The 24,701-nt window shown below is 38.8% G+C and overlaps 2 protein-coding genes across 4 annotated transcripts in view; one reads left to right on the forward strand and one right to left on the reverse strand.

Moving 5' to 3' along the window:
• TUT4 (terminal uridylyl transferase 4) overlaps positions 1 to 20,023 on the forward strand; it is a 39,217-nt gene extending 19,194 nt beyond the window's left edge. Inside the window, exons 9-30 of one of the 2 annotated variants that reach the window (XM_035122017.2) lie at positions 75 to 201; positions 1,649 to 1,768; positions 2,250 to 2,471; positions 2,585 to 2,759; positions 3,497 to 4,215; positions 5,460 to 5,610; positions 6,260 to 6,346; positions 7,211 to 7,314; positions 8,299 to 8,356; positions 8,450 to 8,553; positions 8,862 to 8,951; positions 9,712 to 9,825; positions 10,676 to 10,753; positions 11,621 to 11,798; positions 11,993 to 12,040; positions 12,126 to 12,208; positions 13,053 to 13,168; positions 14,165 to 14,325; positions 14,827 to 14,927; positions 15,860 to 16,397; positions 17,555 to 17,737; positions 18,406 to 20,023. In XM_035122017.2, the coding sequence (XP_034977908.2) occupies positions 75 to 201; positions 1,649 to 1,768; positions 2,250 to 2,471; positions 2,585 to 2,759; positions 3,497 to 4,215; positions 5,460 to 5,610; positions 6,260 to 6,346; positions 7,211 to 7,314; positions 8,299 to 8,356; positions 8,450 to 8,553; positions 8,862 to 8,951; positions 9,712 to 9,825; positions 10,676 to 10,753; positions 11,621 to 11,798; positions 11,993 to 12,040; positions 12,126 to 12,208; positions 13,053 to 13,168; positions 14,165 to 14,325; positions 14,827 to 14,927; positions 15,860 to 16,397; positions 17,555 to 17,737; positions 18,406 to 18,497 (3,649 nt within the window). In that variant the 3' untranslated portion in view covers positions 18,498 to 20,023. The remainder of the gene's footprint in view (positions 1 to 74; positions 202 to 1,648; positions 1,769 to 2,249; positions 2,472 to 2,584; positions 2,760 to 3,496; positions 4,216 to 5,459; positions 5,611 to 6,259; positions 6,347 to 7,210; positions 7,315 to 8,298; positions 8,357 to 8,449; positions 8,554 to 8,861; positions 8,952 to 9,711; positions 9,826 to 10,675; positions 10,754 to 11,620; positions 11,799 to 11,992; positions 12,041 to 12,125; positions 12,209 to 13,052; positions 13,169 to 14,164; positions 14,326 to 14,826; positions 14,928 to 15,859; positions 16,398 to 17,554; positions 17,738 to 18,405) is intronic. The other variant, XM_060276905.1, reaches the window with a different exon arrangement.
• A 39-nt stretch (positions 20,024 to 20,062) lies between these two features.
• PRPF38A (pre-mRNA processing factor 38A) lies at positions 20,063 to 24,678 on the reverse strand. 2 transcript variants are annotated; one of them, XM_035122020.2, is made up of 10 exons: positions 24,447 to 24,678; positions 23,618 to 23,777; positions 22,656 to 22,777; positions 22,191 to 22,276; positions 21,690 to 21,800; positions 21,244 to 21,356; positions 21,119 to 21,145; positions 20,935 to 21,032; positions 20,469 to 20,517; positions 20,063 to 20,200 (listed from the first exon to the last, which is right to left on the reverse strand). In XM_035122020.2, the coding sequence occupies exons 1-10, from the start codon at positions 24,574 to 24,576 to the stop codon at positions 20,158 to 20,160; spliced, it is 939 nt and encodes a 312-aa protein (XP_034977911.2). In that variant the 5' UTR covers positions 24,577 to 24,678; the 3' UTR covers positions 20,063 to 20,157. The 2 variants fall into 2 exon arrangements, with proteins under 2 accessions (XP_034977911.2, XP_034977909.2); XM_035122018.2 differs by having other exon boundaries at positions 20,469 to 20,520.
• Positions 24,679 to 24,701: the final 23 nt, after the last annotated feature.

Genomic DNA, 24,701 nt, shown 5'->3' on the forward strand with positions numbered 1-24,701 from the left:
TTTGTCTTTTTGATCACTCACTGAGGGACAGTGGTTTAACTTGCAACTTTTCTTAAAATTTGTTTCAATCTCAGTGGTTTAATTTGCAAAGTAAGTGCTGGAAATGATGTGGCCTGCCTTACAACTGATCTGCTAGCTGCGCTTGGCAAACTGGAACCAGTTCTTGTTCCTTTGGTGTTGGCTTTTCGTTACTGGGCTAGAGTAAGTTTTAAATGAACATATTTATTCCTTCCATGTGTATTTAATATGTCAATGCAATAACCTTTTACAACGCTGAAATGAACCTGTACATATTAGATTAGATTAATTCTAAAAGGGCATCTCTTTTTCTGAATCGGAAATAATACAGTATTTGGATAAAATGCAAAGGGCTGAGCACAGAGCCTCCATGTACACTTAGAGGCTTCCGGATGTGCATTGGGGCTTCTCAGGCATCCCCTTCCCACTGAAGCTCCTTACTCTCTAAAAGATGCACTGGAATATCAGAGGACCTTTTAGCTGCCTCTGGAAGTGGAGCTCTGGAAATGTTTGTTCTAAATTCTACATACAGGAATATTTGAATCTTTTTTTCCCTATCCAAATTGTGTTACATCTTTTTTGTACAGGCAGTAACTATTTTGCATGTGTCTGACTGACGTGCAACTGCCAACGCACGGGCCGTTTTGGACCCGGAAGAGGGAGGAACTGGGGCGGGCTTATGTGTGCTCTGTCAACACCCACAGGGACCAGGCACCAAACCTCTGTGCAAAATGATCACCACCTATATCTGAATTAGTCAATTTAATTCTACAGATAGGGAAAACAATATACTGAGAGGGAAATTAACATCTCAAAGGTGAAAATATGAGCTAAGTCTCGAATTGAGGGAAGATGCACATGATGAAAAATGAAGTAGTGCAGTTCATAGCTTGAGTAAACATTGAAAAGAATGGGTAATATCAAAGTTACCCTCATACTCAAAGCAGAAGACCCTAATTAAAACTAGTGAATATCTGTGTTTAATGTGCCTTCCATGTAATCCATGTAAATGGGAATCTCACTGTCTGGATGTTGTCCAGGTCAACTGGTTAAGTGAATGTGTATTGTAAGTGTATTTAAAATGACCACTGTTTAATTTTTTGTACCTTTCCACATTGGTTTATGGATAACAGACATTTGTTTGTTTGTTTGTTTTACTACATGTGTATCCTGCCTTTCTTCCATCTTGGAATTTAAGGCAGAGTACATAGGGTTCTAAAGGTAGAGCACATATAGGGTTGCCAGACTCAATAGAGGACAGGACTTCTATGCCTTTAATTGCCCTGCTCTTTTTTGAGTCTGGAAACCTTAAAGAGAAACCAGCAGACCCTTTGCTTGGAAATTAAACAAAGGGTCTGCTGGTTTCTCTTTAAGGTTTCCAGACTCAAAAAAGAGCAGAGTAATTAAAGGCACAGAAGTCCTGTCCTCTATTGAGTCTGGCAACCCTAAGCACAGACCAGCTTAGCATCAGTAAGGTTGCTGTTTTATATGCCTTCAGACCTGGTTATGTAGGCCTTTATTCTATGACTAAAAAAATGCTGGCTAAATTCAAAATTTGCAAGATCTACTATGCGTTGCTGAAAATATATACATAGCACCAAACAAAGACCTTTCTTCTCCCTTTTTGTAGTTGTGCCATATTGACTGCCAGGCAGAAGGTGGGATACCCTCATATTCTTTTGCCTTAATGGTGATATTTTTCCTTCAACAAAGAGAACCACGTATACTACCATCATATTTAGGCAACTGGGTAAGTTTTAAAAACAAACAAACCGCAAGTGAAGTGTCTGGATTCAAATAAATGCGTGATTAGTTCTGTGGACCCAAATAAGGAAGTCAAAACTTTCGACAGGATCTATCTAAAGTAGCTTTTGTATCTCCATTGGCAATTTATATGCAAACATAATTTATAGCATAAAATGAATGCTTATATATTTGAATGTCTTATATCAGTGGTGTCCATACTTTTTTCAAAGAGGGCCAGATTTGATGAAGTGAAGGGCCGTGAGGGCTGACCAAAGGGCTGACCAAAGTTGTTGAGCTATTTTTATGGTTGAAGTTGTTTTTAGGATTTTACCCCAGGAAATAAACTGCCACAGGGGCCGCATTAAACCGACCAGTGGACCGGATTAGGCCCCTGAAATGGACTTTGGACATGCCTGTCTTATATGTATAGCACTTGCTCTTGTTCTTTGAAAAGGCTTTTGTTTTATTTATTTTGCATTGTTTAGATTGAAGGTTTTGATTCTAAGAAGGCTGATGATTACCAGCTGAAGGGCATAGAAGATGAAAAATTTGTAGTGTGGGAATACAAACCGTCAAACAATGGAGCAGGGAAAAATTTGAGTGGTGTAGAAGGCAAAGCTAAAGGTGAACAGCACAGAGGTGGTAACAAGACTGCAGCATCCTTAGAAACAGACACCCAAACTAATCCAAAGGAGAAGAATGGCAAGGTAAGTGAGTCTGTTTAAATGGAAATTATTCTGTTCTTTCTTTACTCTTTTCTTGATAAAATTTAATGACCAAAGAACCAGAAATTTAAGCTTCCATTTTCTGCTTCTTTCAGTCTCCTTTAGCATTGGAAACACCACACCAGATATCTCTGGGGCAACTGTGGTTAGAATTGTTGAAGTTCTATACACTGGAATTTGCTTTGGAAGAATATGTTATCAGCATACGGGTACAAGAACTTTTAACCAGAGAGAACAAAACCTGGCCTAAAAGGCGAATAGCCATTGAAGGTGGGGCACTGCATTTTGTAAAGAGACTTTGGAAACTCTTGCCTTACTTATCTAACTTTTTGTAGATAAAACACTGTCTTATGCTACATTAGCTACAAATGTGGAAAATACAGCTTTTCTTTGTATGACTGTCATATATTTGACTTTGTTGACTGACACTCATCTGCCCATAATAATTTGGAAAGGTTAGTTTAAAAAGTTTACTTTGAATTTGTATTCAAATATATCTGTAGTTAAAGATATTGTATTTCTAGAGGAGAAATGGACTCAAGTTGCTGGTCTTGAACTATAAGCAATAATTCTATTGAAGCAGGAAACATGCCATTCCCTTTTTTCATTCTTTTATACTGCAAATAAATAAAAATGAGAAAAAGTTAATATGAATGAGAAAGCTAAAAAGTGGGGACTTTCTTTGTTTTGAGATGATTCAGGCATATGTCCAACAGGAATAATTCTGAGAAGCATACTTGCTTGCATATGGAATGCCATTTTTTTAATATGGCAGTTCCCATCTGCAGTTTTTTTAATTGCTTACAAATTTGTTATATAAAAAAGGTGTCAACTGATTAACAAGGTAAACCTTTTTAGTAAAAAAAAATGTTTTCAATAATTACTCTTTAAGTGATTAATAAAGTAAAATGTTGCAGTCCTATTTAAAATATGGTATGTTGATATCATACTTGAAGGTCCTAATTGAACAACAGCAGCAAACGTATTACTGGTTTGTCTTTTTATAGATCCTTTTGCACTAAAAAGAAATGTTGCACGGAGCCTGAACAGCCAGATGGTATTTGAGTATATCCTGGAAAGGTTCAGGACAGCATATAAATATTTTGCATGTCCACAGAATAAAGATGGGAGTAAGTCTAAACTGGATACCAAGAAGAAGGAAAAGGGAAAAATTGGTGGCAAAAAAACTGGAGAACCTGTAACCAACTGTTGCCTTCCACAGCAGGCCAACATTACAGAGAAGCAGAACACAGGCCATGCTTGTATTATACAAGAGTCTAATGAATGTGGTGACATGGAACCTACATCCAGGAGATGTACTGAGAACTTAGAAAGTTTACTGGTAAAAAAGCCAGAAATTGAAAACATAGACTCTCAAGACAAAGAGGAAACACTGTCCCTAAGTACTAATGAATGCTGTGAACTACAACAAAAATCTAAAGCAAAGAATGATCAAGAGCCTTCAGATGAAGAGGAGCTAAGCCAACATTGTGTTTTTAGTGAACATAGGTCCCTTGATGCCGATTCTGTTAGTGAATTATCTGATACTGAAAGTCTGCAGATTTCAGTAATGGAGTATCCACAGAAGAGTATGTGCTCAGGCACCAGCACATCAGCTACCTCGCACAACTGCAAAGCAGTAGCAGATATTCAAGACAGTAAAGATGAAGTCACCACAGAAGATATGCATTATGTGTTTGATAAATTTATTTTGACTTCTGGAAAGGTAAAGCAAACTCAAAACTTACTTTAACTTTTTTAAATAAAATGTTTTCTCTAACCGTGTTTTAAGATAATTGCTAAAGAAATGTTTTTGTCAGCGGACTGATTCCACTGACTCTCATTACCAGAACAAGACCCTTGCTATTTGCTTTTGTATTTGACTAGCTATATGTCAATGATGCCTTCCTCTCAATTTTTATTTAACTCAAGTCTGAATAGAATGAATCTGCTAAAGTCATAGTTCCCAAAAATTTATTCCAAAAGTTTCAGACATTTAGACAAATCTCTCTTGACATTGACTTAACTTTCACTGCAGTAGAACCATAGCTGTCAAGTTCTCCCTTTTTTTAAGGGAAATTCCCTTATGCTGAATAGGCTTCCTCGCGAGAAAAGGGGAAACGACAGCTATGAGTAGAACCTAAGAACAATGAGGAATCTCTTGATGAAAGAAGAATGAATCTGCCTTCATGAAGCTTCAGTCCTTTCTAACTAAAGCACTGCTTTTAGGGGCAGAAGGGCCACTTTCTAACATTTTTCCAGAAGCCAAGAGTTGTTGAGTTCACGGCAGAGCCCTTCATGGATTATCTGTATTTTCCTTTGGTTTGATGAAATCAAAGAGAAAGATGATAAGTGCTAGAGAGAATGCCTCTGTCTCACCTCTAAAGCACATATTTCTTGAAAAAGTATATTTTAATCTCACTTTCATGTGAACTTTCAATCCTGAACTAGTTTTAAAAAACCACCCATAGTAGATAAAACCTTTATGTATTGTAGCAGCGTTTAGCTTTTAGGTTCGGACCACTATTCAGAGTTTCTGGATTTTTTTGAGCTATTATGCAGTAAGGGCTAAAACTCAAAATGCTATGTACGTCTTTCACTCCACCCTCAAATCTACATGTGATTTTTCTCCATTCGTTTCTGGTTTCTTGGGCCAGGAACTTGTGCAGTTTGGGTGCAGAGGTAGTAAATACAGTATTGAACAGTTTTGATCATTGGACAAGGCAGGGGGCCCGGGACTAATTACAGCATTATGTGAATCAACTGAGGAATATGAAATATACATGCAAATTTGCTGCCTAAAATGTAAAGCAGGCTTGAAAAGATAGTGGCTCCCCTAAAACTGACCAGTGAGCTTGCTGCTTGCATCTTGTACTTTTCCCATTGGAACATACTGCATCTCTTTAAGGAAAACAACACTCTTTTTTGAAATACTTTAAAATAAAACATTTTTGTTTGTTTCTTCCATAGCCACCAACTATAGTATGCAGTATCTGCAAAAGGGATGGCCATTCCAAAAATGACTGCCCGGAGGATTTTAAGAAAATTGATCTAAAACCACTACCACCAATGACAAGCAGATTTAGAGAAATCCTTGATCTAGTATGTAAAAGGTGTTTTGGTAAGTTTTCCTATTCTGACCTGGTTGTGAGTTCTACTTCAATAGTTAATAATAGGGGACTGAACTCTAACCACATTAATCTGGGATTTTCCCTGCTTAAATCAGTGGAAAGAAGGCATTCTTATGTGATTGGAAGTAGTGTATACTTATATGTTCTAGTTTACAGTAAGGTCACCAGGATGTTCTAGACCAGGCACCCCCAAACTTTGGCCCTCCAGATGTTTTGGACTACAATTCCCATCATCCCTGACCACTGGTCCTGTTAGCTGGGGATCATGGGAGTTGTAGGCCAAAACATCTGGAGGGCCGCAGTTTGGGGATGCCTGTTCTAGACTTTGCAGTGGGTTTGGCAGATGTAAGTTTCCAAAGCATCAAGGAATTGCATAGTTTTGTTAACCAAGGTATCTTTAGCAATGGACAGATTTTGCAGGGCCAACACATAAGTTTGTTTCTTCTTTTCCTTTCCTTTCAGGGGTTTAGTCTGATATTTAAGATGATACAGTTGCATCCTAAATGTAAAATACCATCACCAGATTACTCTAATGAATTACAGGGATCAGTAAAATATTCAGTGAGAGAAATGTTTGAGGATATTTAATTCTGACACTTAGATGTTGCTGAATGGCTTACTTAGGTTTTGTTTGTTTAGATGAATTATCGCCTCCTTTCTCAGAGCAACAAAACCGAGAACAGATTCTGGCAAGTTTGGAAAGATTTATTCGAAAAGAATATAATGGTATGCAACAGGAAACGTCTAAAAACATCCAATTTATTTGTTATTTTGCAGTTGTCTAAGAGAATTATTTTCTAATTGTATTTATTTATTACATTGTATACCATCTTTCCTTGCACTTGAGGACAAAACATTATATACACTAATACTGTACCAAACCAATGTTTTATAGGAACAATACAAAAAAATAACCATTAAAAAAGAAGCATCTAAAATTAAAATTAGCAGCAAGATAATAGAAGATACTAACTTTTGAAGTTAAGTGCACGTGCAATAGTTCCTTCCTTACTTGGATCTTTCCCTGGCAGACAAATATCTGCAGGCTGAGATTATATATCAGCCAGCTGATGCCAAGGAATACCTAATTTGCCATGCCTCATCCTTTAGGAAGATATCCTGAATGTTTTCAGTATGGAGAAGGTTAGAAAAGGAGTTGGCATCAAGCACATGACAACAAATGAGGAATTGAGAGAACTGACAAACATATTGGGTAACAATATTAAAACAAGAATCAAGATTTGTACATTGATAGAACTTGAAAAATAGTCTAAAGAAATCAGAAATGTGTTTTTCTCACATCTTGAATTTATTACTGAAAAGTGATGGAATATATGGGCATTAAAGCATGCTTTGTTTGGGGCACTGGAAAGACTATTGTGTCTGGCAGATGTGGCAAGATGACCCTCGGTTGGTTACACTGGGTCTGCAATAATCTGAATCATATTGCTTATTTTGTCTTACAAAATGTAGTGGAATATAAATTCAGTTGTTCTCGAATTTTGTGGAAGTTTGAAGTTAATGTAAAATTTGTTACATGTTGAACGAATCTAAAGTTATTATTTAAAAACTCCTCTTTCTTTTGATCAGACAAGGCCAGGCTGTGCCTGTTCGGCTCTTCAAAAAATGGATTTGGATTTCGTGACAGTGACCTGGATATTTGCATGACACTAGAAGGCCATGAAAATGCAGAGGTATTTTATTGTTGCTTTTATTTTATTTATTACATTTGTATACTGCCCTTCATCCAAAGATCACTGGGCAGTGCACAACATTAAAATAAAAAATGATAAGACAAAATACATAATACAGTGGTGCCTCAGGTTACAAACGCTTCAGGTTACAAACTCCGCTAACCTGGAAGAGTTACCTTGAATTGAGAACTTTGCCCCAGGATGAGAACGGAAACCGTGTGCCGGCAGCACAGTGGCAGCAAGAGGCCCCATTAGCGAAAGCATGCCTCTAGTTAAGAATAGTTTCAGGTTAAGAACGGACCTCCGGAACAAATTAAGTTCGTAACTAGAGGTACCACTGTAAACCAGGCCTGGCTCTAGGGGTAGTCTCGGTGGTGCGGGGCGCTGGGTCGGCAGGAGGGCGCTGTGCAACGAAGCCGTGCGAAAGCCGTGCTGTGCGCTGTGCCCGCCCACCAGGGCGGGGGCGCGGAGCGATCTCCGCGCCAGGGTGCCCGACCGGCTTGAGACGGCCCTGCTGTAAACCAAAAACAAAAGGGGAACAAACCAGTAACCCCTCTCCCACAGACACATTTAAAAGGCCATAGAATCGGCCAAATGCCTGATTATAGATAAACTTGTTTGCCTGACGCCTAAAGATAATGTAATGAAGGTGCCAAGTGAGCCTCCATGGGGAGAGCATTCCACAAATGGGGAACCCTCTGCAGAAAAGGCCCATTTCTGTGCTGCCACTCTCCATATCTCTAATGGGGGAGGTACCCAAAGAAGGGCCTCAGATTATGATGAGTTGGTTCATATGGGGGAGAGGTGGTCCTTGAGATATTGTGTTCCCGAGATGTTTAAACCTGCTCTTTGGAGTTATTTTTAAAATGCATTTTATATAGTTGAAGGAAGATTATTGTAGTATGTGTGTTCAAAGTACTTGGTTACTCTGAATTCTTTGTGGGAATATGTAGGTAACACAGGCTTTTTATTTATTTCTCCTAGAAATTAAACTGTAAGGAAATTATTGAAAATTTGGCAAAGATTCTTAAGAAGCATCCAGGTATGTGTATGGAACTCTGTGCTGCTTATATGCATTTTTGTGTGTTCTTTGGCTGTGGGGAGTATCTAACATCTTGAAACCTTATCTTCTTAGGTTTAAGAAATATCCTGCCTATAACAACAGCCAAAGTGCCTATAGTAAAATTTGAGCACAGACGAAGTGGCTTAGAAGGGGATATCAGCTTATACAATACACTGGCAAGTATCATCTTCAGTAAAAGTCCAGATGTTTGGTCGAAAGCTCACCTGTATGTTTCACTCCTATAAATTCATCAAGAGCTGTTATTCAGAGGGCATAGGGGCCTGGAATTGTTGGGATCCCACACATTGCTTGGAAGTGTGACCTCTTCCTTTGAATTTGTTTTTGGCTAAATTTGTGACCTGCCTGAAATTTTGTAAGAATGTAGATATGCATTGTTTTGCAACATTTCTTATGTTCAGTCTGCAAATTGAAGTGTGCCTGATACCCAAAGCCTGATACCCAAACCATTGGACTTGTTTTGTAGGCACAGCACAACACAAGGATGCTTGCAACATATGCAGCCATTGATCCAAGAGTACAATACTTGGGATACACAATGAAAGTTTTTGCAAAGGTAAATATAAATAACGTGCAACTTTAGCTTATTGTCATGTGTGCTCAGTGGTTTCTGTCCCCAATAGGTGATGACAATTCAAGTGCAACTTGTTTTTTAAATGGTTTTCTGAACAGTTACAATTCTTGGAAGCTTATGAAATTTCTGGTTTCAAGCAGCGCCTGATATTTCTGCAGAAGCTACTGGTAGTATATATAATCATATTGGCCTATACAAAATTAGATTTTCAAAGTCCCTGTTGATGGTTGGATTATATCTGTTTGACAGATTACTTGAGCTGCAATAATGGAATGTGGGTTTATATGTTGGCTTTAGAACTAGGTATAGTAAATTAGTGCCCCATTAATCCAAATGAAATCAATAATTACCAGGATCTAAAGCTGTACTTTAATACCTAGTAGGATTTTTTTCTTTACCTTTTTCCTTTGAAGAACAGACATACACGCCATATATGATATTTGAACTCTTATGAGTTTCAAAAGTGGTTTCTCATATAATATGGGTACTGCTGCTTTAGAAGCATGTCCACTGTTATCAGGGGCATGTGGAAGTAGTCATCAGATCTTAGCCCTTGTCTTCTCACAAATGAGCACTTTCAGAAATAGCATCCTTGTGCCTCTTTGACTTAGGTTATGTTTTAGTGCATGTCAGAGGCTGACAATATCATTCTCAGAAACAGCAGCATCACAAAATACTTCTTTTCTTTTTTAATTGTTGTATCTTGTTAAATGCTCACTATATTCAAAATGTATTTGACCAGCGCTGTGATATTGGAGATGCATCCAGAGGAAGTCTGTCTTCATATGCCTATATCCTAATGGTGTTATACTTCTTACAACAGAGAGATCCACCAGTAATCCCAGTTCTTCAAGAGGTAGGTTTTCAGGAAAATGTGCTTTGGAAGATTGGCTAGAGAATTAGGTTTCTTTTCAGTTCATTTTGCATGTGAGGCCAGTTTTGACTCTTATCTTTCTGGAGAGTAGTTGAAGTTGCAACTGCATATCTCCCATGCCACTTCATGGGTTCTCAGTCTTATCACACTGAGCCACTCTTCCAGCTTCTTCACACATCACAGGATTCCACTACAGATGGAATTAATGGGCTCCTCAATATTTGTTTAAAAGCAGCATACATAATAATTGCACACAAGAGATTGTTTTGCTTTTCAGATGTGAAATATATATGTGTGGGCAATCATTGTATTTGATGCTGTGCCTTGAGTAGCATATTAATTCCAACAGAGAAGTACTTATTTATGTCAGAACTTTTATTACCTGCGAAGCTGTTATAAATGTGAGCATTCTCAAGCAAAGTAGTGCACAAATTGTTCTTTATCTTGATTATTTTTAAAAGTTAAATATTGTAAGCTATTGATTTGAACTCCACCCAAACCTTAACAAAATTGAGGTGTCACAAACAGGTTTAGTGCAAGTCTCCTTTTGAGCATATATGGGCTGCATTCCTATCACCACTAAGTAATGTAATAACCATCTATTTCCCTGCCCCCACTCCCACAATCTGGCATTTCAGGTCAAGGAAGGCATGTGCCCCAGCATTGTTTCAAAACTAACTGTTAATGGTTTGCAAATAGATCCATCTGGGCCCTAGTAACATGTTCTGTGATATTTTCATCCTTTTCAAAAGAGAGAATACTTTCTGATTTTGGATTTGTTCATTACCCCCACCCACCCCATTTTCTGCCTTTATTCTTCATGATGTTTTAGATATTTGATGGACAACAAATCCCTCAGAGAATGGTTGATGGGTGGAATGCTTTCTTCTTTGATGATACTGAAGAACTGGTAATGTTCTAATTCTGGAATAGTAATTGAGATCTTAGATGTAGTATTATTATATCACAAGTACATATACATGCTTAATATTTTCATAAGAGCACCAGCAATATATTTGGCATTGCACAAATGAAAAACAAAACACCTTTCTGCAGAATCTGTTGGACAAGGCAGGAGTAAAGAAATGAAGAGCTGAAAGTCCCAGAAGTACAAAATTAGATAGTGGCAGCAAGAGCTTTAAAAAGTTATAGAATTAGCATTTGGGCAACTGTTAAACAGGAAATGTGCCACTTTGGTTTTTGGTTACAGAAATAGCACAGGGCTATTTTCATTGCCAATCCCAGCAAAACCGTTTGTAAGACTCTTCTACAAACAAATTTAATTTGTACCCAGCTCCTGTGTTCTGGTTCTCATAGACATCTGTTTGCTACTGAGAATAGGATGCTTGATTAGACATGTCTGTGGTCTGATCCAGCAAGGTTTTTCTTATGCTCTTATTATACCTACTTACTCCTGATGATCACTAGCAAGCGAGATGCTCAGTCAACATATAGTGCAAAATGGAAGTGGGCTAGTCTGTACTACCATTTAGGTTGAATTTCTCTTTTCAATGCTTCTTATATCCAGTGAATTATCTGCCTCTGCAATGAGCCCATTAAGAGAGGAGGTAGCCTTACCTGAACTTGCACAGGTAGAGAGTTTCCTATGAATGTAAAAGATAATTTTATTCCTTTCCCCTGCTACCACATAGGTGTACATTCAGGACGGCCCAGCTTTGCAATAGCTAGATGCCCAATGTGTTACTTTGGAACCACCCCAAAGTTAAAATTATTATGTTCACAATAAAATACTTTATCTGCTATAACTTTTATACAGAAAAACCGTTTACCTTCTCTTGGGAAAAACACAGAATCACTGGGAGAACTCTGGTTAGGGTTACTGCGATTTTACACTGAAGAGTTTGACTTCAAAGAATATGTCATCAGCATTCGGCAGAAAAAGCTGTTAACCACATTTGAGAAACAGTGGACATCCAAATGCATCGCCATTGAAGGTACTTATGGAATATCTAACATAAAGGATATATTCCCCTGAAAGAATTTCTCACTTATAAGTGAACTTCTGTTAATGTTAGTGAAAATGTTACTTGCCTGTCTTACACCAGCAGTATTTGTTAACAGCAAAATTAAGTGCTGTTGGAATCTTTTTTTCTGCTCTTTTAATACTGTTTTTATTTCTTCGGTTCAGATCCTTTTGACTTGAATCATAACCTGGGTGCAGGAGTATCCAGAAAAAGTAAGACTTGAAAAATGTTCTGCTCGGTGTTAATAAATTTCTAAAGTGACACTTCTTTAATTGCTTCTTCTCTCTCCTTTCACAGTGACCAATTTCATAATGAAGGCATTAATCAATGGGAGAAAATTATTTGGTACTCCTTTCTATCCGGTGTTGGGAAGAGAAGCTGTAAGTTTTCTTATTTTGTAACATGTACTTTCCTGCTGTGGTCACAAAGTACGTTTATTGCAGTTCTATGGGTCCTAATTGGTTTACTGATCTTGGTCACAATTGTTAATCAGTAGGACTGAAAACTCAAGGTTTAACAGTTAGGTCTTAACAGAACCCTAAAATATCAAGTTGGTTCTTTTACTTCCAAGATACATTACTTACATTTTGTGTATGTTTGTACTGGTGTTGAACAAACAGCAGGAGGATATGAGAACTCCCACTTTTAGGACTGTGTTTCACACAGTTCCTCACAGCTTATCTTGCATAAACATGCATGCATACACTGAATGTCTTACTCTTGGGTTCAGTTCTAATGAACTGTTGCTGCTCCTTTTCTCCCTCTCTGTCCTTCTTCCTGACACTTGAATTTCAAATCATGTACCTCAGACAAATAGCTAAAACTCATGCATGCAATCCCAGGCTGCTAGTCAACAGTTGAGAATAGTGTAGAGTGAATGCTATCTTAGTTCTTCATGACCACAATTATTAGGTTTTGCAAAACTTGAAAGTTTGTATTTAGTTGGTTTGTTAGCGTAAAATATATTGCTTGATTCACTTATTTTGTATTTCTTGGACAAATAAGGCTATAAAAACCCTGTCTAGTATTATTACAAATATATATTTACATGACTGTAAATATGAAAATATCAACCTTGTCTTTTGTCTTTTCTTCTTAACTAATGCCTTACTTAGTGAGATATGCAACTGCTGTTTCTCCCTCCTTCCCCCCCTTTCCCCATTTCTCTTCAAAGAAAGTGAATACAGAGAGCTTGTAGGTAATAGCTTGTTTTCCCCCTTGTAGGAGTACTTTTTCAACTCTAAAGTATTGACTGATGGAGAACTGGCACCCAACGACAGGTGCTGCCGTGTCTGTGGCAAAATTGGTCATTACATGAAGGACTGCCCCAAAAAAAGGAGGTTCGGAAAATAAACACATGGCTAGTTTAATATTTTTTTTATGCTGAATGCAAGAGGAGAAAATAATTTTGTTTGCCTCAAGGAATGCACTCTACTCTTTTAATTTTTCTTTCAAAAGCTGTTTTTAAGAAAATCACTTTTAATCTTTCCAATGAAGAAACTCTTAACTAGGCAGAGTTGGTGTAAAACAGTGCTAAGTATTCTAGTGAATTACTTACCACATGTGTATTTTTTTCTTGTGTTTTCATGAACAATACCAAAAATGTTCTGTGCCTTGAAGGGTAAGTGCAGTGGCTGAGGTTAACTTGTGGGCAGGCCCGGCTCTAGGGGTAGTCCTGGTGGCGCGGGGCGCCGGGGCCGGCAGGGGGGCGCTGCGCAGCAGAGCCGTGCGGAAGCCATGCTGCGCGCTGCGCCACGCCGCCCAACCTGCTTGAGACGGCCCTGCTTGTGGGACTATTTGAGTCCTGTAGGCTTTGGATGAAATTGCAGCATACAGTACATCTTAGCTTTCCTCAGCTTACTGAGCAGTACAAACTTGCTTTGCACCATCCTGCAGTGGGTGGGGAGGGGTTGGATTAAGCCCTGCTGACCTGCAGTGGATTCTGACTGACAAATGACACCAGTATCACTTTCCTTTTCTGCCCACTGCTTAGGTGGCAGCTAACGAAAAGACCAGAAACATAGCTTTCTGGGTTCTGGGTTCTAGGCTAAGCCAGCCAGAAATCCATTGCGACCCAAGCCAGCCCTGGGCCACCAGGGGCAGTGTGTGCACCAACTTCAGACAGGTTCAACCATCCACCTGCCCCCCACCTTCTGCCCAGCTGGAATGTGCAGCAGCTCTGTAAAGCTACCACCATGTTTTGGGTAATGGGATTCCCAGTTTTTTTGTCCACACAGGGACATTGAAATGAATCTTAAGGCTTTGGCTGCCTTTTTGAAAGTCACACAGCTTCAAGGACACTTTTAAGCAATGCTTGCATACCTGTCCCCATTTAGAGTGAAGAAAAAGGAGAATGAAAGAGATGACGAAAAGGAAGTCAAGGAGGAAGACAGAGAGACTAGAGAAAAGAGATGTTTTATCTGTGGCGATGTGGGACACGTTCGAAGGGATTGCCCGGAATTTAAACAGTCAAGACAAAGAAGCAACGGAGCTCTCGGTAATGGAGCTTATGTCTGAGTAGATATGCATAGCACTGCACTGTTTGTCCTTTATTCCAGCCTTGCTACCCATGGTCCAGCCAGTGGAATTGTTTGCATTCCTGCTGACTGATGCAGGGTTTGCCTCCTGTTCTCTATCTCTCTGGTTTTCAGCTGGTGGGTTGAGACCTGTTAGTGGGTCATAGCCTGATCCAAGGTGGGTCAATACAGGAGCAACACCACCATATGGTAAAATATTAAGAAATGGGTCTCAAAATGCATGTTTGGGTTAAATGTGGGTCCTTGGTCTGAAAAGGTTGATGATACCTACTCTAACCTTATTCACAGAAGCCAATACTGCCTTCCTTGGACCTCTCTGGCAGAGGACATAGTTGCAATAGGTTGCCAAATAAAGTTCTGGCTGCATAAATAATTTTGTCTGCACATATCATTGCTTTGGATCACAACCTATTGGTTTCTTAATCTGTATTAAACACATTCTTTACACTTTTATCACTTAGGGACTCAGTTAGTCCGAAGCCTTGTAAACTCTCAGCAAGTAACTGGATCAATTCAACAACAAGTGGAAAGACCCTTACGTGCTAGACAGACATCAGAATGTGTAAGTTTCATTTGATTCAGTATTTCTGAATCTAAATTTTATATAAGAAATCAATTTCAATTGTGTAATATAACAATAATGCTTGTGTAGTGTACTGCTGTAAAAAGGCCTCTGTAGAGTTCAGAAGTACAGATTCTTGCATATTTAAGGATTGAGGCAACAAGTTAAGTTAGACCAAATGGAAGAGCCAATGAATTAAGATGCTATTGGTGACTGAAAATTAGTAGGACATTTTTAAAGTTATATGTTTTATTCTAGTGAGAGTTCAAGTGACTGTTTATCAGTGGTAGGGGCTGTTCTACACAATGATTTTGTTCAGATGATAGCATCTTGCTTTAATAAGCTGATATAGGAACAAGATCTTTGGCCACACACAGTCCCTTTGTATGACCAAGGAAACAAGCTAGGAAATTAAATTATGGTTTAATGAACCAGCAAACTGTGGTTAAGAGCCTTGGAACAAGTCAAAATATAAAGCCAACTTCAAACTATATCTTAGATTGTTCTGAAGCTGGTAAACATAGTTCCCTGATTCAGATGAACTGTAAAATTGAAGTTAATGGAAAATGTCCTGGGTTGTTTGCTCCCCCAATGAAGTGAAGAGCAAACAGCAAAGCTTGTTCATGTTTCATATATTAAGTTAAGGTCATCTGAACTCTCCTAGTGACTATGGTGAATCTGCTGTCAATTAAACCTTATACGTTAACTGAACTTGCAGTCATGAAGAATTTAGTTCTTCATAAAAAGGCTTCACAATGGATAGTCCAGCCCTATATGTCGCCTATCTCAACTAAAAAAGACAATACAGTAGTTTAGTAAACCTAGAGCTCAAGAGACTCCTTTGTGAAGACTTTTAGGATTAAAATGCTTAAATGGAACACTTAACTAACTCATGAACTAATACAAACTACATCCTTTTTTCCCCTCTCCAGTCTGATTCGCGTCAGTCATCTTACTCTCCACAGCCTCAGCAATTTACTCAGAATTCCTCTCCACCAACCTCCATTAACCAGACTCAGCCACAACCAATATCCCAGTCTAAGCATGCTCTGCAGCCCCAGCAAGGGGCACAACCACCCCACCAGGTCCAGCTGCCTTTGTTTAACTTTCCCCAATCTCCCCCAGGTCAGTATGCCACCTTGCCTAACCTGGGACTATTTCAGATGCACCCTCACCACCACCACCACCACCACCACCACCAAATCCAACTTCCTAACACCTCGTGGCCTGTTATTCACTCTGCACCGGGTAATCCTTCTCACGCGGCAAATGTTCCTTTTTCTGTGAGGGCTGGCAGTGGCAGCAGCCCGCCCAATAACCAGAGCAGCGTAAGCCTGAATGATCCCAGTATCATCTTTGCACAGCCTGCTGCCAGGCCTGTGGGAATCCCCAGCAGTACTCATGAGGGACACTGGCACAACCCTGTGACTCTAAGCTCACTGGTGAACAATGGCACGGTGGGGAACTCAGGTAACTCTCCTCTCTTGTCTCCTGTTTTGTACAGTTTCTTTGCTTAACATTTCTGAACTTGTTCATTCTGACTATGCTGTATATTCTGGGGGTGCAGATGAGGAACCTTTTAGGAAAAAGATGAATCACCGTGTATTTGCTTAGGCTACATGAAAAGTGGGTTGGGTTTGGAAGGCTATTTTCATAGCATTTGACAAGTTATTTAAAGAGATAATAGTTCGAGCTTTCTGTCAAGAAAACCACTGATTCCAAATCAGAGCCTGAACTTCAATTGGGATGGGCTTCAAAGAGTTCTGTGCATCAGCAGAAAGAACTTCTGCCCAGTTTTCTTTTGAGCTCCATCCCCTTGTGCTGCGTTTAATACTGTGCTTCAGGAGCAGCTTGAGAGGTGTGTGTGTGCTTGTGAAGGGAAAGGACCTCAGTGTATGAGCAGAACATTAAGTATGGCCCTTTGGATCCCATCCCAGCTACGGTAATTAGAAACCCTGCACCACCTTTCCTTAAAAGATCAGTGTACTCTTCTGAGGCTCAGTTTGAGCCAGGGCCAGAAACTAGCTTTCAGTGCTAGGACCTCAAAAAATGAATGATAATAAAAGTGCCTCTGAGTCATAGAGTACCTGTCCTTTACCACTGCAGAACCGCAACTGTATCACCATCACTTAGTGAATAATGTAAAATGGAGCAGATTGTCTCCTATTGGTTTTACATGATTCTTTTATTTAAAATTTTAATTAAATTTATATTCCACCCTATAACCACAGATCTTCAGCTGCTTCTATTGTATTTCTTATCCATGTATGCATATTTAAGCTTGCTTTCTGCATGCAGAAGGGAACTGCGTATTATAGCATCATGAGCTCTTGTAGCTCAGCAGCAATGGATACTTTTAGTCTATTCATGGCTCCTTGGGTCCAAAATCATCTTGCACAAGCAGAAAGGCACTTCCACAGGGCAGCCCTTCTAAATTCTTCTGATTTCCCTTTCCTTGTGCAGCTGCCCGTATCCCATCCCATGCTGTTCCAGAAGGCCCAAAAATAAAATTAAGTAAAGAGAAACATAATAAAAAAAATACTCTTACTGCTGTGCACTTTGCTTTAAGTTGGTGATTTCATATACAGTAATCTTTTATCTCCTTTTCATTTTTGAATGAAAACTAGATCAGGGCTTCCCAGGACAGTTTGGTAAAGCGAACCCTCCTCCTCCTGCTGCTGTTTCTTGGGACCATGGCACCCCAGCCCATTTTCCTCTCCTGCGAGGGACGTGGCCTTACAATATTTCTCCAAACTACATGCAGCAGGGAAATGCCAGCTATCCATTGAATAAACCTTTCTACCCTCAAGGTATATCTTCATGAAGCAACTTTCTCACCTTTCTGCTATTATTTTTATTAGTTTTGGTTTGTTGTTGTGATAAGAACAGGTCTCCTAGGAATAGCTGTTGTGCTAGTGTGATGTCATACTGGGCTTTCACTCAAAAGATCTTTTCTAGGTTGCTTGTCTATAAAAAGCTGCAGTCTTTTCTGAATTTACATCTGTATAGCAACCACTTCCATTCTTTGCTGTGCACTGTCTGTTCTCTGCCTGTTTAATAGGAAAATAATTCATTGGTTTAACTAAATGTGAACGTGCTTGTGCTTTGCAAGTAGATATCCCAGATACCAAGCCTTTGGGGCATCTTATGAAGCCCCTACCTTGATGTGGAAAACCTGTGGCCCCATAACTCACATCACCTTTGATGATTGGCCATGTTGGCTGAGGGTGATGGGAGTTTGCCTCCAACAATATCTGGAGAACCACTGTTCTTTCACCCTTGCATTTTTTTGTTCCATCTTGATGGTCATGCAGTTAAGCCTCAGTCCACAAGTATTTCAGCCTATTTCTTTTCCGTAAGTGCCCCTTTCTGCTGCTAAACTTGCAGGAATTTAAAAACTGTCTTTCAACCTACTGGTAAATGTTAAATTGGATTTGGATAGTTTCTGCTAAAATAATTGTAACCTATTTTCTTTCAGCTGGCTTACTGATGCAGAACAACCAGCGGTTTTCACTTCTGTCCCAAGGACACCCACACTTGAACATGAATTTCATTCAGCAGAAAAAATGAAGTTTAATTAAGGGGATGGGAAGAAATCAGGTTCTGGATTCAAATCTTATTGCAACATGTTTAGATAAGAGATTATTTAAAACTGTTTTTAACTGTATCATTTGTACATAGATATAAAATATAGTTTTTACCAGTATCACAAGAAGTGATACAAATGTCATCTATTTTATTACCCTATTTTTAAGGGGAACTGTGTTTTATTTTATCTTGATAAACTGTAAAGAGAGTTTTTAAAATTAAGTTGTTTATTTTCTATTAGCTTTATTCATACTTTGGTTCAGACTTTATATCTATTGTTCTAAAAAGAAATTAGAAAGGGATTTCATGTGTTAAAGATTGTCATTTCTTTACAGAACAATGTAGTGCCAAAAACTTTTTAAAAGGAAAAAAATAAAATTGCAAAATTAGAAATCATAAGTAGAATTTTTATTATACACAGCTGGATTCTGTTAAGCCTTTTTAAAGTACTGCAGACTAGGGTGAAATAGTATCTTGGACTCCATATAATTGGCATATAAATACTGTATATAAACTTCACAAGTCTTCATATAGTTTTGGTGAGCGTTCATCCAAAAAAGAAAGGAAGCTTCATGCTTGTGAAACTCAGGTATTTCCCCTTTGAAATTCCTATGCAATTAGATTACTAGTCATTCCTTGCCAGCATCTGTGCCCAAAGGAACATGGTCCCCCCACCCCCCAAAAATAAGTGTATGGACAAGTCCCCATTTACGCAGGGGTTATGTGCCAAAGCTCTGAGCATTTAAGTGAAATCATCCCATATATTGGGAACAGAATTGAAAAACCTGCAAACACCACAATCACTTGTTCCAAACCTCCTTGCTCAAACTCCAACTCTTCACCGGCCTCAAGGGTCAGTGCAAAGGCTCCTGGGATTCCTAGACATTGTTTCCACACTCTTTTATGGCTGTTTTTGCCCCTTTTCATGCCACCTCTGGGTTAACCCTCTATTGTGCCATCATTTTCATTTAATTCTTGGTTAGGGGGTGGGGGAAGATTGCCCAGAGGTGTCGTCTAGTCATACAGGGTTACACTATTGGGAGATATGAGGAAAAAAGTTGCAAGTATCTTAAATCACAACACTGCATTCCAACCTTTTGAAAATTAAGGTCATCAGTACTTGTGGAAGCATCCTTGAATAATAATTACACAGCACATTTGTTCTGCAGCTTGTTTATCAAAGATTTTAATAAAGAAGTTACAATAGTACTTTCCTTCTTGCTCCACACCTGAAGTAATTCCCTACAGAATTATGTACATTTTTGAACAGCTTGTTGGCTAATAAAATTGAGTTACATAAAAATTGTTATACAAATACCCCAAAAGCAAGACTTTCATAATAGGTTTCACAATGAATTTAAACAATTCATTGTGCCTTGCTCTTATATAGTTTTAAGCAAGTACTAGCTGTCAAAAGAATTTTTTACACAACACTTCTTTAAGGGAAAAAAAACATCTGAACATACACTGAATGAATGTCCCCTCAAGTTAAAGAATATTATCTTGTCTTGTCAAAGAAAACGTTGTCCAAGAAACTAAGTGAATACAAAAATTATTAGCTGTCACAGCAGCTTCTACCCATCCTGATGCCTGATATCTACAAGAAAAGAAGTGGTGGCTCAGATTCTTGAACTCTCTAGGTTCATTCATTTCCCCGACGACTCTTCTTATGGCTCTTTTTAGATCTGAAAGAAGAACAAAAGTAACTCAGTGTTCAGTTGATTCTCAGGAACAAATAAATTGAACATGTAATGATAAATTCAGCTCTGGATATTAATACAGTGATTATGATAATCATAAGAGTCCTAAAAATATTTTTCCAAGATACATACAATCTATCTTGAATGCATAGATGATACAAAAAAGTTGTTGATGGATAAGAAAACCTAGCAAGAAATCTATAAGCAAGACCTCTTATAATAATATCATTTAAAAGTAAAATGAAATATGTACCTTTCTGGGGACTTGGAATGACTTCGATGTCTATGGCTACGATGATGCCCTGCTGAGACAAGATACAAAATCTTTACTTTGATTCTGTTCTCTACGGAAGATTCCTCCTGAAGGTCACATCAAGTAAAGCAGAATGGTAATAGGGGACTCAATCAGTTTTAACTTTGTTAGGGGCTTGAATCTTAGTTTCTGTGAGTAAAACTCTGCCCAAGGGTGCTCCAGAATAGTGTAGTATGTGGAATCAAGGGCAGCAATGGAAAGGAATAATTTCTTCTACTCCCACCTCTTTCCACCAGCAGGAGCTTCTGAATGGCAGGGAATTGTCACTTCCATGAACAGAACTGGAACTGAGGATCCAAGCCATCATATTATAAACAGATTGGCCCCCTTACTGGTAGAAATGGGAAAGTAAATTAACATATGCCAGAAAGCCACCCACAACTCCCTCTCCCCAAAATAAAATTACCTGGAGATTTAGATCTTGATCTGTGGCGTCTTTCCCTAGATCTACTTCGGTGTCGCCTTGGGCTCTTGCTGCGATGCCTTTCCCGACGTGGTGATGGACTATAGGAACACAGGCTATTAGTGTAAAGTTACACATTTATTTTTTTTAAAAAAAATATCAGCTTGATAATTCGTAAGTCTCCTACCTTCTCCTCTTCGGGGATCGGCTTCGCCTAACAGGGAAGGGGGGGGGGAAAATGTTACTCTGACAATAGTTTTAGGTACAGCATTAAGTTGGTTAAAAGTATTTTGCCAGCTCCAAATATGTTACCTTCTAGGAGATCTGCTTCGGCTTCTTCTATAACGCAGAGTTGGAGATCTGCGGGGTTTGTCTAGATCCCTGTAGCCTCTTCTCCTGTGATCAGGTGAGGGAACTCGCTCCATCTGAAAATATTGCAAGCAAAGCATTCTGGAAAATAACCCTTATGTTCAATGCAACATCTCTAAAAGGAAAATTTAAAAAAACATTTTACAGAAGCACAAAGGACTCAATGCTCCTTTAAAAAAATGTTCTAGGAATAAAGTAAAGCTTGGACAGTCTTCTGATCTTCATTTGTAGAACATGAGAACTGAACAATTAAGAATAAAATAATAATAGCTAAGGCCAGTTATAAAGCTGAGCACCATATAAGAAATGCTTTCTTGCACTATGTAAAGTCAATATGCCTGTACTCTGTTATAGAAGAGGCCCTCAGGGGAGCTACACAAATGTTCAACCTTTTCGTCGTCCTCTTCCTCCTCCTCGCTGGATTCCACATCATCCATATCTTCTTCCAAAGCGCTAATTCGTGGTTCCAGTTGCTCAGCCTCTTCTAGGACATATCGTTTCTAATAATGAATGAATGAATCTTAATTTGTGTCACCCACTGGCCATAGCAATAAAACAACAATACGATATACAAAGAATAGAAATAAAAAGTCAATGATATAAAATGCATTTTAGGGTTTTGAATCAATAGTCAAATAGTGGATCTTATTCGGATTGCTCCAGCTAAAAACCTTGCAACCTTTGCTGTCACCTGCTCATCTTGAATCATTTCTAACAACAACAACAAGCAGCAACATTTCTCAATGGAAGCAGTACACATGTGGAGGACAAAGGTCTTGTTTTTCCAAATTTAGACATGAGTTGCCCCCTCCAACCATTATATTCTGATGTGTAGTATTTTAGGGTTGATTCATATTTTTATTTTTAGCATTTTACAAGCCATTACACACCTGTAGTCTAGGTAAAATGACATCACAAACTCGCTCATCATGGAGCAGTTGATCAATAAACTCATCCACGTGCATTAGTTCAAACTCTGGGGGGGAAAAACATTTTAGAGAGCATCACCACAATATCTACAGTAAAATATTTAAAATGGGTATGACTAAAGATTAAATAAACATTGAACAATTTAGTTCTATTTTCCAAATAAAAACCACAATATAAAAAGGAATAGAAATATTGCAGTTACTATTTTGTGGATACTGTGCTTCTTGATCGCAAAAACAATAGTTCGTTACAAAGCAGATAATTTAATAGGTGTTTAAATTAAGACTATAACATCAAGACTCCTACACAACATATTCCACATTTGCTATCTACATTGGTAAAATTGATTAAATACCTACTAATTTATAACTGCTTTGTAGATGGGCAGGAGCTGACCAGATAAATTATAAAGTTGAGTCACTTACCCCCATTTCTATTTTGGCTTTTTATTTTTCGATAATCATTGTACAAAGGTTCTAGGTATTTGTAGCAATCTATAGCAGTGCCTGTCAGTCTCATGTACAATGCACCCAGCAATCTTACATACCTAAAAATTAGCAAACACAAAAATAGCAATTTGCAATTATTATGCTTCCAAATAAAGCCAATGGAATACATGCTCTCAGCTTAGAATTTTAAACTATACCCAAAAAAAATTCTTTCTTTTTTATAATTGATTTTTATTAAAGATTTTATATTACAAAGTAGACTAATAAACAAAAGAATACATAACACAGGGGTCAGCAAGCTTTTTCAGCAGGGGGCCTGTCCACTGTCCCTCAGACCTTGTGGGGGGCCGGACTATATTTGGAAAACAAAATATGAACGAATTCCTATGCCCCACAAATAACTCAGAGATGCATTTTAAATACTGTAAAAGGACACAGTCTACTCTTGTAAAAACATGCTGATTCCCAGAACATCTGCGGGCTGGATTTAGAAGGCAATTGGGCCGCATCCAGCCCCCAGGCCTTAGTTTGGGGTCCCTGACATAACAAAAGAATGCATAGTTGATATTCAATATGAAAGTTCTATATATTGCAGAATATAAACCATGTTTTTATGTTACATAAACATACAGTATACCCAAAAGTTTTCATTAACGTAACATTCATGTGCCACATTGCAGATTCTAGGTGCAGGAAAAATTAGAGAGGTACAATGGCAACAAGATTACCTCCAAACAGGCAAAACATTTGTATCACAGAAGAATCCTTCTGTGAGTCCTGACTAAAGAAACTTGCACAGTAAGGGTAATGACTTAAGAAATGAGTAGATGTAGAGATGAGAGCCCACTACTGTAATGTGAATCTGAACACCAAGAAAGGTTTTTGCTAATAATTGTAAACCACAGCTCTAGACTACTTCTCTAGCTATTTTCTCTTACTTGAAATCTTCGTTCTTTATAAATTCAACAATGATATCCTTTTCAGGCTGTATCTGCAGCATCTTCAAAGTCAAGCACAAGAACGGTGTAGGTTTGATATTTCCTCCATAAACTCCACCAGTGTATCTCAGTTCCATGGCTTTATCCACCACCAGTTCAGCTATGAAAGGAATCATATGAAAAGGCACTCAGATTCTGAAGATAGATCATGACCAATTGCTCATGTTTAAGCTGGAAGTTGTATTTTTAGTGAACTAGGAAGGCATTGGGTTACTGTTACTAGAGAATTTGCTACCAGAAATTACTATGACGGTGATGGAACTTCACATACATAGGATTTGCATTCTTAATAAGCGTTCAAATGACTGCTTTCGGCCCAAGCTTTCGATACTTAAGGTATTATCTCAAGTGGTTCGCTTCCTGAATAAAATATTAATAGGCAACAGCTTTTTTTCTGGGGGGACGCAGGGGTATGCATCTCCCTAAACACTTTGTGAATCTAAGTTTGGCCTCATTGACGGCCAGTATTTAAATGAGTAGGAAAATGAGAGTACCCCTGAACTTTTTTTTTAAGAAAAAAAGCACTGATAGGTGATATAACGGAAACTAATTTATAACACTGGTTAGTCCGGCATCTCCTGGCCCTGGATGAAGTCATTGATAAAATACAGAGCGTGGTTGTACAGCTTCTGTGCCCTCGTTTCACTCACCTCTCCCTAGGTGTGTAGTTTCCAAACTGCCCCACCAAAGTGGCAGGTATTCCCCAACTTTCCCACACAGAGTGAGCCCCTCCTCTTCCACCCCCAGCTACCGTACACAGACGCCTCACCTGTGAGACCGAAGCACTCCTCCTTCCAATACTTGGATTCATAGATGCGAGTGCGGATGATTTTCTCCACCAGGTATTGAGGGTTAGTGCCGTGGATGCTGTGCGCGTCCTTCACTGTCCGGTTTGCCATAGCCGAAGTCCGGCCCGGCACGAACCCGTCCGCGTAGTAGAGGCCTGGCGAGAGAGGGGGGGTAGGGGAAACACAGGAGGGGAGACAAAGGAAGTACGGACCAGCGCACAGAGACGCGTTCCCCC

Source organism: Zootoca vivipara, chromosome 7 (genome assembly GCF_963506605.1).
Source record: "Zootoca vivipara chromosome 7, rZooViv1.1, whole genome shotgun sequence".
Classification (NCBI taxonomy): Eukaryota; Metazoa; Chordata; class Lepidosauria; order Squamata; family Lacertidae; genus Zootoca; species Zootoca vivipara.